Source organism: Oryctolagus cuniculus, chromosome 20, assembly GCF_964237555.1.
Source record: "Oryctolagus cuniculus chromosome 20, mOryCun1.1, whole genome shotgun sequence".
Classification (NCBI taxonomy): Eukaryota; Metazoa; Chordata; class Mammalia; order Lagomorpha; family Leporidae; genus Oryctolagus; species Oryctolagus cuniculus.
The window spans coordinates 17,920,825-17,935,574 of NC_091451.1; the positions used below are offsets into that span (position 1 = coordinate 17,920,825).

The 14,750-nt window shown below is 54.2% G+C and overlaps 1 protein-coding gene and 1 long non-coding RNA gene across 9 annotated transcripts in view; one reads left to right on the plus strand and one right to left on the minus strand.

The window, feature by feature from the left end:
• LOC108175891 (serine/threonine-protein kinase MARK2) overlaps positions 1-9,076 on the minus strand; it is a 657,969-nt gene extending 648,893 nt beyond the window's left edge. For 4 of the 8 annotated variants that reach the window (XM_070065194.1, XM_070065193.1, XM_070065195.1 and 1 more), the window contains exons 1-3: positions 7,266-9,076; positions 6,727-6,789; positions 6,509-6,637 (exon numbers count right to left, since the gene is read on the minus strand). In XM_070065194.1, the coding sequence (XP_069921295.1) occupies positions 6,509-6,637; positions 6,727-6,789; positions 7,266-8,376 (1,303 nt within the window). In that variant the 5' untranslated portion in view covers positions 8,377-9,076. Of the gene's footprint in view, positions 1-5,985; positions 6,420-6,508; positions 6,638-6,726; positions 6,790-6,878; positions 7,160-7,265 lie in introns of those variants that run through there. The other 4 variants (XM_070065191.1, XM_070065190.1, XM_070065196.1 and 1 more) reach the window with 3 other exon arrangements.
• A 1,644-nt stretch (positions 9,077-10,720) lies between these two features.
• Positions 10,721-14,413, plus strand: LOC138847210 (uncharacterized). The gene is made up of 3 exons (XR_011384905.1): positions 10,721-12,543; positions 12,656-12,710; positions 14,188-14,413. It is a non-coding gene; the product is annotated as an uncharacterized lncRNA (long non-coding RNA).
• The last annotated feature ends 337 nt before the right edge of the window (positions 14,414-14,750 follow it).

The window sequence follows — 14,750 nt, forward strand, 5'->3', positions numbered from 1 at the left end:
TATTAATGTGGGTGCCACCCAAAGGCCCGTGGTGTTGAAGGCTTGGTCCCCAAAATCTTGTATTGATGGCTAATGGATGAAGGGTGGAGCCTTGATCCAAGTACAGTATCTGGCCGAGAGGGCGAACTCTGCAGGCCTGGGCTGGGCCCAGAGCTTCTTCCTCTGCTTCCGGGCTCACCATGAGATCCTTCCTCCATGCGTGCTCTGCTGCCCACTGCCCTCATCTCATGCCAGTTCCGTGGGGATGCCTCGTCTTGAACCTCCACTACCTTCATTCGACATCAGTAACTTCTCTTGGGTATTTGTTAGTGACCCAAAGCTGGCAGACACAACAACTTTCTCATTCTGGGTTGAAGTCACATGCTTTTTATTTTATTTTTTTATTTTTAAGGATTTTATTTATTTATTTGAAAGTCAGAGCTACACAGAGAGAGGAGAGGCAGAGACAGAGAAAGAGGGAGAGAAGTCTTCCATCCGCTGGTTCACTTCCCAATTGGCCGCAACAGCTGGAGCTGTGGTGACCCGAAGACAAGAGCCAGGAGCTTCTTCTGGGTCTCCCACGTGGGTGCAGGGACCCAAGCAGTTGGGCCATCTTCTACTGCTTTCCCAGGCCATAGCAGAGAGCTGGATCGGAAGAGGAGCAGCCAGGTCTCAATCAGGTACCCATATAGGATGTTGGTGCTATCCGCCCAGGGTGTTAACCCGCTGCGTGACAGCGCTGGCCCCAAAGTCACGTGCTTTTTAAAGCAAATTGTCTATTCATGTTCATATGTTATACTTCTTTTAATTTCCTCTGTATCTATGGTTACTGTTCCTTGTAATTTATCATTCTGTACACAGGTTGGCCAACCCTAGTCTGAAAATACACAATGCTTGAAAACGTGTAACATTTTTAGAACCAACATGATGCCACTAGTGGAAAATTCCTCACCATAAAACACTTGCATGCACTAAATTAGTAAAAATATTGTATATAATTGACTTCAGGGTGTGTGCATAAGGTATATAGAACCATAAATTGATTTAATGGTCGGATTTTCTTTCAGTTTATTTTGTTGTTCACTTCCTTTTTGAGTCAGATGCCTAATTTGTGCCTATTTTTCTAAGTGTTTCTCAGGTATTCCCGTGCGTATGACTGTAGCTGAGTTTCCTAGGTTTAGACGCATCTTCTGTGACTTGTTGTTTCCTGCGATGCCTGCCATTTCTGCTCCCTCTTAGACCCTAAAGTTAAGAGCATTTAAAATCTGCAAGTGAAAGGAAGTTTTGCTTGCTGAAGAACTCCCAGTTTTTATGGCGTGTGACTACTAAATGCTGTCTGTACGTTTTCTGCTTTCTGAAATTTATTGAGTTTTCTTTGTGAACTCAATATAAGGTCAGTTTTTATGAAAATCGCATGCATACTTGGAAGTGCATGTTTCAGTTTTTAGGACATATGGCTTGATGTATATCAATTCAAATGTACCTTATTAATTGTTTAGGTATTCTATATCTTCTCCTTTGCTTCACCTAATGCTTTTTGGCCTACATTCTAGCTCACCTCATATTTAAGATGATTACTTCTGCTTTTTTGCTTGGATCTGCCTCTTAGATCTTAGCAAAAACTTCAATTTCTAACTTTGCTTTGTAACTATTTTTCCCCATCTATGTGTTTCAACTGTAACAAGGAGATAGATTTTGAATTAATTAAATATTTCCATTTTAATAAATAAAATAAGCCATTTATAATAGCGACATTACACATTTGGTTTTAGTTCGCCATGTTTTCTGTATTCAGAGAAGTCTTTTTTACTGTATCTTTTTTCTTTGCACTTGTTCTCTGAATAGTATTTATGATCTTTAGGCAGCTGTTTTTGTTTCATTAGTAACGGATAATTAAAAAATTATAATTGGGGGGCTTCCCCTGTGGCATGGTGGGTTAAGCTGCAGGTTGCAATGCTGGCATCCCTTATTGGAGTGCCTCTGAAACCCAGCTGCTCCACTTCTGATTTAGCTCCCTGCTAATGAGCCCAGCAAGGCAGCAGATGATGGCCCAGGTACTTGGGTCCCTGTTACCCATGTGGGAGACCTACATGGAGTTTCAGGCTCCTGGCTTCAGCCTGATCCAGACCTGGTTGTTGTGGTCATTTGGGGAGTGAACAGCAGATAAAAAAAATCAATCTCTGTCTCCCACTCTGTCACTGTGGCTTTTGAATAAATAAGTCTTTTGAAAAATTGCAATTTAGGCTGGTGCCGCGGCTCAATAGGCTAATCCTCCGCCTACGGAGCTGGCACTCCAGGTTCTAGTCCTGGTCGGGGCACCAGATTCTGTCCCGGTTGCCCCTCTTCCAGGCCAGCTCTCTGCTATGGCCTGGGAGTGCAGTGGAGGATGGCCCAAGTCCTTGGGCCCTGCACCCGCATGGGAGACCAGAAGAAGCACCTGGCTCCTGCCTTCGGATCAGCGTGATGCGCCGGCCTCAGCAGCCATTGGCGGGTGAACCAATAGCAAAAGGAAGACCTTTCTCTCTGTCTCTCTCTCTTACTGTCCACTCTGCCTGTCAAAAAAAAAAAGAAAGAAAAAAACCTGCAATTTAATGACCTTAGTCCATTATTTCTCTAACAATTTTGAATTTATTTATTTGAGAGGCAGAGAAACAGGGAGGGACTGAGGCAGGGAGAGAGAGAGGCAGACAGAGATCAACTTCCTGTCTAGTAGTTCGTTCCCAAAGTGCCTGTTAACAGCTGAATCAGACTGAGACCAGGAGCCTGGGACTGCATCGGGGTCTCCCATGGGAGTGGCAGGGACCCAAGTACTTGAGCCATGACCTCCCAGGGTGTGTGCTAGTAGGAGGCTGGAGCTGCAAGAACTTGGATTTGATTCCAGGCACTGATGTGGGATGTGGGTATCCCAGGCCGTGTCTTAAGTGCTGTGCACAGCCCACCCCCAGCCCTTGTTTCTTTAGAAAGTACCTGTAGCGCCTTCGCACGAGCAGTGATAAAACACATCTTCCTTCCCTCACCACTTCCTCTCCATCCCTTGGCTTTTGTCAGGTTTTCTTTCTTAGTATACAATGGCACTTAGGAAAGTTTATGAAGAAATGGAATTTAAAAGATAAACTTATTTTGGTATAAGAAACTTTGAGATCCATGTGAGGCAGGGAGCAGCTCTGCAGGCCCTGGCCCAGCCCCAGCTCCAGAAGCCTGAGAGATCAACGCTGCCACAGGCCGCCCCGCCTCCCTCTGTCACCTCAGCCCCCGACCTGGGCCACTGGGCTTTGGGCTTGGTCCTAATCCTCGAATCCAGTCATCAGCTAGCAGGTTCATCCACGTTTCAGCACACACACATGCACGGACATAATGAATGATACACATTCGCACACATGGACACACACACGATGCACGCACGCACAGTCATGAACATGATGAGCGATACGCACAGACACACACACATACACAGATACACAGGATGCACGCACGCACACAGGCACAGACATGATGTGCGGTGTACACAGACACGCACGCGCACGCACACACATGCGCCCTGATCACGGTGCCTGGCCCCCACTGGGCTGTGGTAAGGATCCCTGAGGACAGCAGGTCTAGCTGTGCTAGCTGTGTCCCTGTCCCTCTGCCCTGCAGCCCTGTGTCCCAGTGTTGCGAGCGTGGCCGAGGACTCCTCAGCGGCACTAACACTTGGGCCATCTTCTGCTGCGTTCCCAGCACGTGAGCAGGGTGCAGGGTCAGAAGTGGAGCAGCAGGGCCCAAAGCTGCACCCGTGTGGGATGCGGTGTCTCAGGCGGCGGCACTGACAGCTGTGTCACAACGTGCCCCCCCAGAGACTTTCAGATCCTGCCGTGTGAGATTCCCACGTGGGATTACTGGCGTTGTAGTGGATGTCCTCGTCTTTGCCTGGCCTGACTGTTCGAAGATTCAAGGGCAGAAGGGTGCTTCCTTCAAATAGAGCTCACAACGGTTTCAACAATGCCACGGAGGTGCATGGTTTGGGGCAGCTGTGGGGACCCCTCTCAGGAAGCAGCACGCATGCGCCAGTGTCTGCATTTGAGTCCCGGCAGTGCTTTCAACTCCAACTTCCTGCAGGTGTGCGCTCTGGGAGGCAGCAGGGGATGGTCCACGGCCTGGGTCCCTGACACCCACCTGTGAGACCTGGATGGAGCTCGCGGCTCCTGCCTTGGTGACGCCAGCCTGTGGGCAGCCCAGGGAGGAAAGAGCACTTGGACAGCCCCAGAGGTGGCCCAGTGTCTGCGGCAAACACCAAATATGACGGCTCCAAGTGCAGGCAGGGAAGGTCTGCCGAGGACAGATGCTTGAAGGTCCCCAATGTCACAGCAGGAGTCGAGTCCTGCCCCGGAGCAGATGGAGCCTGGCAGGGATTTGAAGGTCAGCAGTGCTGGGCGTCCTCACATGAGACTGATGGGCATAAAGCAAACCCACATTGGGGCCACACGGGGCAACAGGTCTGCCACCCTGCCCAGCCCTGCTCTCAGGGTCAAGGACAAGCTCAGCTGACCGGGAGGCCCTGGGGCATCCCTGCCCATGACCACTTTGGTCCCTGCACAGGAAAGCCTGGGCTGGTGGACGACCCGAGACCCTTCCCCAACCACAGCCTCATGCCTCCCGTGGGAATCCAGGTCACCGGGACCCTGGACCCTGTCCTAATTTGCAAGCCCCCTGCCCGCCAGCCTGCCAGCCCTTTGCTAGGCTGTTGTTGCCATCCATCGCCCTCCTGATCCCCAGGCTGGAGACAAGCCGAAGGCTGGGAGCCAGGCCAAGCCTCCCAGAGGGACTGCTCCTTCCATAGCTCCCAAAGCTGAAATGCCAGTGTGGAGAGGCTGCAGTCATTGGATAGGGCCCCGTCAGGAGCTCAGCAGTGCAGTCAACAACCCAAGCCTCCTGGGGGCCTCGCCCAGGCCACCTCTGTGACCCCCTACAGGGCCTGGTCCCTGGGCTGTTGTCATTGTGCAGTGGGCCCTGGGCAGGATGTACACTCGCTGGCAGTGCCTGGGGTTCCCACGGGACCTTCTGACGGTGGGACCCAGGTAACGTGCAGGTTGGGGGGTGGGGTCACAGGGTCTCCTTTCTGCCCTGCACACGACACAGAGCCCTATCATACAGGACAGCCATGAAGCACTGGTCACTCATCGGGGTGACCTTGATAACTCTGAGTCACTTCCCCATGGAACATTCCAGAGGCAGTGCATGTGTGACGTGAGCACCTGCCGGAGCCCACGCAGCCCAGTTCTGTGCACGGAGCATCCATGTAACCTCAGATCTGGAAGAAAGCTCCTTCACTAAACACAGCCTACCTTCCCCAGAAATGTGGAAGTGAGGATGACCAGGGGTGGGGGAGGTCCCATCCTCCAGTGTCCCCAAGTGGGGCAGCAGGTCCTGTCCTCTCCAGTAGGTCTAAAGCCTTGCTTTCAGCTCCCTGGGAACTTGGAAGGCCTGGGTGCTGCCAGGGGCCTCCTGAACTAACAACCAGGTCCCGCCTGCATCCTCTGCTGAGGTTGGGCCTCACCTTGGGCAGCCCGGGCACACAGCAGCGTGGATGTCCTGCCCGGCTCCACCTGGAGCTGTTGGACTGCAGAGCCGGTGGATCCCGTACCCCATGAGGCCAGCTGCATGGCCCTCAGGGGAATGGGGTTGTGTTCTCCCTTGAGGATGCAGGAGATGTTGGATACGGACACTGACAGCTCTGTTGCAATGCACAGCTCTGTGGACTGGGACCTCCCTGCTGTGCCAGAGACCTCAGACCCCGACCCTCGTGTGCCTGTGCCATGTGGACACTGAGACTCTCCCTCCCTCCCTCTCCCTCGGCCCAGCCTCTGGGATGCGTCACTCTATGCTCCACTTCTATGAGGTCACCCCTTCTGTGATCCCTACACAGGTGAGATCGCCCAGCGTTTGTCTTTCCGTGAGAGCCAGACACCTGTCACCTCCATCACCTCCCCAAGGTGCACACAGGGACCCAAACATCACACAGGACCAAAGCCACGTACAAAGGTGAATTTTATTCATGAGAAGCATTTGCAAATGCTCAAGGAAAGAAAAGCGTTCCATCAGCTGGGCCTGCGGATTGCTCCTGGTGACGGGGGCAGAGCGAGGCTACTTGGGGGCCACTCTGCAGCAGCAGCTGCCAGAGCTGCTCCCTCGGGATGGCAGGATGCAGCACGCCCTCAGCAGGAAGCGGAGGATCCTCCTGCCCACCCCGCGCCGGCCCTGCCTCTTGCCCTGGGCGCTGGCTGTGGTGTCAGCGGTGGCTGCAGTGGCTGTGGTCCCAGTGCCATCGGGCTCACGGGCTGCTGTAGTGGCTTCTGGCTCTGTGAGGACCCCACGGCTCCCGGCACTGGGGCTGGAGGACGACGCCTTGGAGGCTGGCTCGGGGGCGGCACTGGGAACAGGGCTCCACTCCTGCTGTGGCTGGCCTGGTAGGAGAGAGCCAAGAGTGGGCTCACCATGGGGGGCTTGGGCTCAGCTCCTGGAGGCCCCGAGGCAGGGGGAGGGCAAGACTCACTGGAGGCCTCGGAGGAGTCGGGGGCTGCGCTGGGAGCAGGGCTGCTGGCACTGGGGCTGGAGGACGATGCCTTGGAGGCTGGCTCGGGGGTGGCGCTGGGAGCTGGGCTCCACTGCTGCTGTGGCTGGCCTGGTAGGAGAGAGTCAACAGTGGGCTCACCATGGGGGGCTTGGGCTCAACTCCTGGAGGCCCCGAGGCAGGGGGAAGGCAAGACTCACTGGAGGCGTTGGAGGAGTCAGGGGCGGCACTGGGAGCTGGGCTCCACTGCTGCTGTGGCTGGCCTGGTAGGAGAGAGTCAAGAGTGGGCTCACCTCAGGGACCATGAGCTCAGCTCCTGGAGGCCCCGAGGCAGGGGGAGGGCAAGACTCACTGGAGGCCTTGGAGGAGTCGGGGGCTGCGCTGGGAGCAGGGCTCCTGGCACTGGGGCTGGAGGACGATGCCTTGGAGGCTGGCTCGGGGGTGGCGCTGGGAGCAGGGCTCCACTGCTGCTGTGGCTGGCCTGGTAGGAGAGAGTCAAGAGTGGGCTCACCTCAGGGACCCTGGGCTCAGCTCCTGGATTCCCCGAGGCAGGGGGAGGGCAAGACTCACTGGAGGCCTCGGAGGAGTCGGGGGCGGCGCTGGGAGCAGGGCTCCACTGCTGCTGTGGCTGGCCTGGTAGGAGAGAGTCAAGAGTGGGGTCACCTCGGGGGGGCCTTGGCCTCAGCTCCTGGATGGCCCTGAGGCAGCAGGGGCTGGGAGGGGAGAGGGCAAGACTCACTGGAGGCCTTGGAGGAGTCACTTTGTGTGGAGGACACATCCACGGCCATGCTGTCACAGGACACTGACACCACAGACAAGTCGTTGTCCTCTATGGGGTGGTGCTCGCCGCTCTGCGAGGACTTGGGCAGGGACGCGGGGCCGTGGGGCCGAGGGCCTGGTGACCCCTCGGTCCCTGTGCCTGGAAGCAGGCCGAGGCCCTCCAGGTACTCCCTGGCCTCTGGGTCCCGGGGAACACCCAGGGGCTGCAGCAGGGTGACCGCGCCCTCCTCGTCTTCCTCGTCCTCCTCGTCCTCCTCGGCGGCTTCTCGGCTGGGGCTGAACCACCAGTGGGTCCTGGCGTCCTCCGCACTGGGCCTCCTCGAGGCGTTGACGGTGAGCAGCCACGACAGCAGATCCTGCAGGGCCGGGCTGACAGCACGCGGCAACGCATACCAGCCACACAGCACCCTGTCCCGCAGCTTGTCCGTGTCCTTGCCGTGGAAGGGCAGCGCGGCCGCCAGCATGGCAAACAGCACCACCCCCAGACTCCACACGTCGGCCTTCAATGCGTCGTAGTCCTCCCCGAGGAAAACCTCTGGTGCGCAGTACTCGGGGGTCCCCCAGAAGCCCCTTACCAGCGTGCCCTGCTCCAGCCGCAGGCTCAGCCCGAAGTCCGCCAGCTTGATGGTCATGTGCTCGTCCAGCAGCAGGTTGCCCAGCTTGAGGTCCCGGTGCGCCACGCGCTGGCCATGGCAGTAGCTCACGGCAGCCAGCGCCTGGCCGAACAGGGTCCTGGCCTCGGCCTCGGCCAGGCCGCCCTGCTCAAACACGTAGCTCTGCAGCGAGCCCTTGGTCGCCAGCTCCATGACCAGGAACAGGTGCTTCCCCGCGTGCCGCTCCTCCAGCAGCCGCACGATGTTGTCGTGCCGCAGGCTCCTCAGGATGTCCGCTTCCCCCTGCGCGGACAGCGGGCAACTGGGAGAGCCGTCTCGCAGGAGGATCTTCACCGCCATGTACTTGCCCGACGCCAGGTGCCGGGCCAGCTTCACCAGGCCGAAGCCGCCCCGGCCGATCACGTCCACGAAGCGGAACCCGTCCAGAGGAGGATGGAAGTCCAAGGAGTCTTCCATGCTGCCGGGCACCTAACTACGCTCTCTCGACTCCCTAATTCGCTCGACACACTCTAGCTAATCACCGACCCTCACTGCACTGCCTACAACACAAAGGGACCACGGGGGCCTGACTGCCCAGCTGACTAAGACACAGCACCAGCTACTCTCACTACTCTAGAGGCGAAGCCGCAAGCCTACCTCAATAAAGCAGAAACAACAAAGAGGTAAAGTCACTAAATTCTCTAACGCTGATACTTCTGAGCGGGCTAGCTGACTAGAGTGGGGGAAGCACAAATAAAGAAAACTGCAAAAAAAGGCCAAATGGGCAAAACAACAACGAGGAGGAAAACAACAAACTAAACAAAACGGGAAAAAGCAAAAACCAAACAGACCCAGAAACAAACAACCAAGAAAAAGCACAAGCAACACCAACGAGCGCAAAGGCTGGTTAGATGGGTCCTAGTTACGCAGATCACAAAAGAGTGCTCTCTGGGTAAGGCGGACGAAACTCCAGGCCCCCGCAGCACCTATATATAGTTTTTGGGGGCTCACCTCACATAGTGGTGCCTTATGAAGTCAGAGCGAGAAACGGACCAATCACAGCCCAGCCAGGGACTGTGGCATAATAGGACTTCCGTAACAGTGGTGTCTTATGAAGTCAGAGCAAGAAATTGACCAATGGGAGCTGTAGTTCATCCACAGTGGTTTTCTCGAGAATCTTCCAATTAAAAAGAAATGATACCCAAAGAATTTTTGGCCTAGGTTGGTAATCAGGATGGATACTTAATTTTTGAGAAACTCCAACCTGTCGATTGCTTCGGTGGCCTTCTCATTTCTGGTTTAAATATGAGGATAAGTGGTGTCTTTTCAAGACCTCCTAGAGTCTCCACTTAGTGTATCCCCTCCTTTGCCTTTACCCTCTGAGTGATGGGTCTCAGAACGATGGGACAATCTCTCTGGCCTCGGTAAACTCAACACATGTTCTGTTGCCCAAGACACCGCCAGGTACACAGTTCGCATCTGCAGAGCCGAGAGGAAGGTGGCTTTGTCACCCTTTCCCCCTAGGTCACCGTCAGATTTCTCGGCAGAAACCCTGGAAGCCCAGAAGGTAGTGGGGTCCATGCAGCCCAGACATGGAAGGCCCAATCAGTGGCAGCCGAGAAAGCTGCATCCTCCAAGCCTGGCCTCCGCCTGGTAGGGAGGAATCGAGGCGCTCCCAGGCACGTGGGGTTTTTGGGCTCCTGTCACAACAACAACTAAAACTCCTGGCTCCCAGCTTCAGCCAGGCCAAGGTCTGGAGGTCCTTTATGGGCTGTATCAGAGGATGGAAGAGCCCCCCCCCCCACTAGCACTCTCTCTTTCCCCTCTTTACTCTCACACAAATGGAATACAACTTAGAACACAAAGAAAGACTACGTGCTTCAACGCCTCGGGACCTGCACAGCCCAGAACTACGAGGCAATGGCCGCATCACAGCCTCGGATCTGTCTCCTTGGGACAGCCTGGTGCTGAGCCCTCAGGACCAGTGTTTCTCCCGAGGAAGCCACAACCTCATCTCAGGTAGGAAATGAGCCCGGGAACCCCCGCCCCCACACGGCAAGTGGATCGGTGTCTCCTGCAGCTCTTGAGGAGCCCCCAGGGCCCAGCACAGCCGTGGGCCCCAGGAACACGTGGTGGTCCCTCTGCACCGACTGCCCAAGCCCTCTTGGGAGAGGAACCCTCCCTGGGGAGATGACCCCTCCTCCGGGATGCCCAGGGACATAGCACGGCGCAATTTCTCCGTGATTTCCTGCAGTGCTGGTCACCTCCTCAGGCTGGGAGGAAAGAACCAGCACCCCAGGAGTTCTCACTGCAGTTTTATTAAATAAGCTGAAAAAACAATGGAGTATGAGGACTTTGGGGAGTGTCTTCCATGAAGCACAGGTAAAAACTCATCTTTGTCGTAAGGTTGGAGTTTTCGTAGGCACATCAAATAAAGGGGAAACTCAGGACCTACCAAAGCATCACCAAATATATAACTCAACATTTATTCAGGTGCAAAAACTTTTAAAAACCTGCGCATAGTTTTTCCTTCACATACTTTTCCCGTGAACGTCTTGTAAACCCTCTCCTATGCGTGAATTTCAAAAACTGCAACAAAGAAGCTCACCCTTTATTTCCATTTCCATGAGGTTTTCAAGTCCCTTCAAGTGACCCAGTTCGAGGAAAACCTGAGTTCCCATCCGGATTGCAAAGCAGCGTCGGCAAGGACGAGAGACACCACAGCTCTCATTCTCATCGCTCCTCCCAGTGCCGGTGGGAGCCTTGCAGACCCACCTGGTTCTAGAAAATGCATCTCCCCGAGGTATGTGATGGCCCCGAGACTCTGTGTCCCCCAGCCCTGCTCAGTAGTAGCCTGAACATGCTGCTAAAGTCCAATCTTGTCCATGCTGGACTAAAATGAGGGGGCGGAATCTCCGTGGACCGCCCCAAGAATTCAATTCAGTGTAAGTCTCACAGGAAACTCCTAAGAAAATGTCTTATTAGACTGTTTTTATTTTTAAAACTTGATTTATTTGAAAGGCAGAGTTACAGATACAGGGAGACAAAACACACACACACACACACACACAGAGAGAGAGAGAGAGAGAGAGAGAGAGAGAGAGAGAAGGTGCAGAGAGAGAACTTTCATTCACTGGTTCCCCTGCCCACCTCCCCAAATGGCTACCAGGCCAGTCTGAAATTAGGCACCCAAACTCCATCCAGGTTTCCCCTCAGTTGGCAATGCCCCAGGTAGTTGGCCATCTTCCTCTGCCTCCCCAGGCACGTTAACAGGGAGCTGGATCAGAAGCAGAGCAGCCGGCCACAAACCAGCCTCCCAATATGGGATACCAGTGTCACAGGCGGCAGCTTGACTGCTATGCCTCAGCGCAGGTGCCCAGGCTTCTTTAAGATTTATTTATTTGAAAGGTCAAGTGATCTTCTATCTTCTGCTTACTCCCCACTTGGCCACAATGACCAGGTGAGCTGGTTTGAGCCAGGAGCCTGTGAGGCTGGCACTGTGTGTAAGGGGTTAGGCCCGCGGTGCAGTGATGCCATCCCATATGGGTGCTGGCTTGAGCCTCAGCTGCTCCACTTCCAGCCCAGCTCCCTGCCAATGTGCCTGGGAAAGCTGCGAAAGATGACCCAAATGCTTCGGCTGCTTCCCTCACATAGTAGACCCAGAAAGCTCCTGGTTCCTGGCTTCCACCCGGCACTTCCCTTGCCATTGTGGCTATCTAAGAAGTGAACCAGCAGATGTAAGACCTCTCTCTCTTTGTCTGTCTGTCTGTCTGTCTCTCTCTCTATCTCTCTCTCTCCCCTTCTACTCTGTGTTTGTGTGTGCATGTGTGTGTCTGTTTGTATTCCTCCCTCTCTCTCTGTAATTCTGCCTTTCAAAAAAAATAAGATAAATATTTTTAAAAAGCCTAGGATGCCACCCAGGTCTACCACGTGGGCGGCAGGTGCCCAGGTATTTGGACCATATGCCGCTGGTTTCTCAGGTGCGTTAGTAGGGAGCTGATTGGAGCCAGGGCTTGAACAGGCACTTCAACTATGGGATGCTGGCATCATAAGCAGTGTCTTAGCCTGCTGTGCCATACACCAGCCCCCAAGAACCAAGGTTTCTTTCTCACTCCTAATCTGATATCAGCCAAGTAAAGGCCTTTTGCTCATCCTCAGAGAGGTGTCACAGCCTTTTGTCACACTTGGTTCACGGGGTGTGGTGACAGATAGTCTGCTCGTGTGTTGCACGTGTTTTATGAACTGTTGGAAGCCCTCGTACCCTGCTAAAGTCTGCTGGGGGCCATGTGCTAACGGGGCAGAGCTGTAGAACCAGTGACAGCCAGGTTACTCATCACCAGAGAGAGTCTACACAATGTCGCTTTAGCCGGGCAACCAGACACGAAACACCACCCTTCCCCCTGCCCTTCAGGGGACACAGGCACAGCCCCCTGGGTGGCCACCCCTGGTCACAGTGCCTGAGCTGGATGAGCTCATAATGCAGGTAGCGTCCATGCCAGGGCTCTGCCAGGCAGGAGACACAGCTACCAGGAAGAGCTCGCTCCCCTGGAGGCTTCCACTGGGGGCTGTGAATGCCAGGATGGTGCAAGCCCTCTCTCCTGGGAAGAGAGCCTGTGTCCAAGATGGAGTCCAAGGGACAGAGAGGTGAGAGAATGGGCTGGGGGCCAGGGCAGAGAGAGAGAGAGAGTGAATGAATGAATGGGCTGATCCTGTCCTGGAGATCTGCACCCCAGTTCTAATGCAGGTTTACCATTAGCACCCTCAGATCCCATGAGATCCCTCAGTGTCTGCGGATCTTTTCCAGCCCACAAGTAAGTAGGTTGCCTTTTTTCTGTTCTCATTGTCTCAGTTGTCTTACTGTTCTTAACTGGTTGACTGAGAGCATTCTGGGGAATGTAAGTTAGCTGTTGTGTGTCAGTTCCGGGAGCTGACATCAATTATGCCTCCGGAACTGATGTAAAGCTGCCTCTGCACACTGCTCCCTGGACTCCCTGGCCCGTCGGCAGGCTGCCCCACCCTGCCCCTCAGACACCTGTGGCTGCTTTTAACCTTGGGCTGTGTGGGCTCTGTTCCCAGCCCTTGGGACGCTGCCCCACATGCTCGTGTGTCATCTCGTGTCCCCACAGCAAAGTCTGCAAACCCAGAACTAATTCCCTGCTTGTTTGCTAGGACTGTGTGAGCTCATGGGGACATGGGGGCTCCCCAAAGTCTGTGCATGGGTGGAGTTAAGCTTGGTCCATATTGTTTTAATCCATGCATAATTTTTTCATAATATGATTTTTTATGAATTTTTGAAGACTCTTTTTAAAAAATTTTTTTTCTTTATTTATTTGAGAGGTAGAGTTACAGACAGTGAGAGGGAGAGACAGAGAGAGGTCTTCAATCCGATGGTTCACTCTGCAATGGCTGGAGCTGCACTGATCCGAAGCCAGGAGACAGGTGCTACCTCCTGGTCTGCCATGCGGGTACAGGGGCCTAAGCACTTGGGCCATCCTCCACTGCCTTCCCGGGTCACAGTAGAGAGCTGGACTGGAAGAGGGGCAACTGGGACTAGAACCCAGTGCCCATATGGGATGGCGGTGCCGAAGGCGGAGGATTAACCAAGTGAGCCTTGGCACTGGCCCCAAGCTGCGCATTCCAGGAAGCTAGAATCAGAAGCAGAGCTCAAATTTGAATCCCGACACCCCGATGTGTGTTGAGGGTGTCCTAAGTGGCTTCTTAACCACCACACCAGGTGCTTACCCCCTCAAGCTATTTTTAATCAGTAAAGAAAATGCAATCATGGAGGCCAGCACTGTGGTGTAGCAGGTGAAGCCACCATCTGCAGCCCCAGCATTCTATCTGGATTCTGGTTCAACTCCCAGCTGTTCCACTTCCAACCTAATGCCCTCCTAATGAGCCTGAAGACAGACCAAGCCCTTGGGACCCTGTATCCTCATGGGAGACCCCGAAAAAGCTCCTGGTTCTTGGCTTCAGAACAGCCCAGCTCAGCCCATTGCAGCCATCTGGGGAGTAAACGCACAGATGGAAGATCTCTCTCTCTCTCTCTGTCTCGTCTCTCTTTCTCTTCCCCCACAACTCTGCCTTTCAAATAAATAAATAAATATTTTAAAAATAAGTAAATTCTAAAAGAGAGAGACAGGCACAGAGTGCAGGTGTCTGTGCAAACATGAATGGGAGTAAAATTATAAAAGCTTGTACTAAGAAAAACATTGGTCGAAGCAGGAAGAGAATGTATGTTCTACTCTAACGCCCGTGACGGACCTAAACTCATGCATTGTTTTACAGACACAGACGTCCCAGTTTTCCATTCCTGAAACATCGATATGGTCTGATAGATGTAGAGGCACCGGTGCTTGGCGGGTAGCGAGGAAGACTTTGGTGAAGTCAGCAGCACGTGGTCCACGCTTGCGTCTCCGAGGGGAAAGGCAGGCGCAGCATCAGACACGGTGGCAGTGAGTCCCAGCGGGACAGACAGTCTTGGGTGGAAATAAACAGTTACTAGAGACTGTAACACTCTGTGTTGAACTTTCCTCTCCTGGCAGTCTACCATCTCTGTACCTAGGCGTTGGCCTTGATACTTTTTTCTTAACAACGCAGCCAGCTCTAGCTGAGAGCCGTGTCCCTGTGTCTGTGCCCCAGTTTGCCAGTCAGCACCACCGGAACACCCATGACTCAGGCGCACAAACTGTGTCCGTGGACTTGATTATTAAGAAACAACTCTTAGGCAGACAACAGTGTCCAGCTAATACAGGTGTGAAGGACAGTCTGCTGCCTTAGGCTCCCTTACGCACGGCTGTGTTCACAACAGCATCAGCGTTGAACAGAAGGCAATGGCCGTGGCCTCCGCC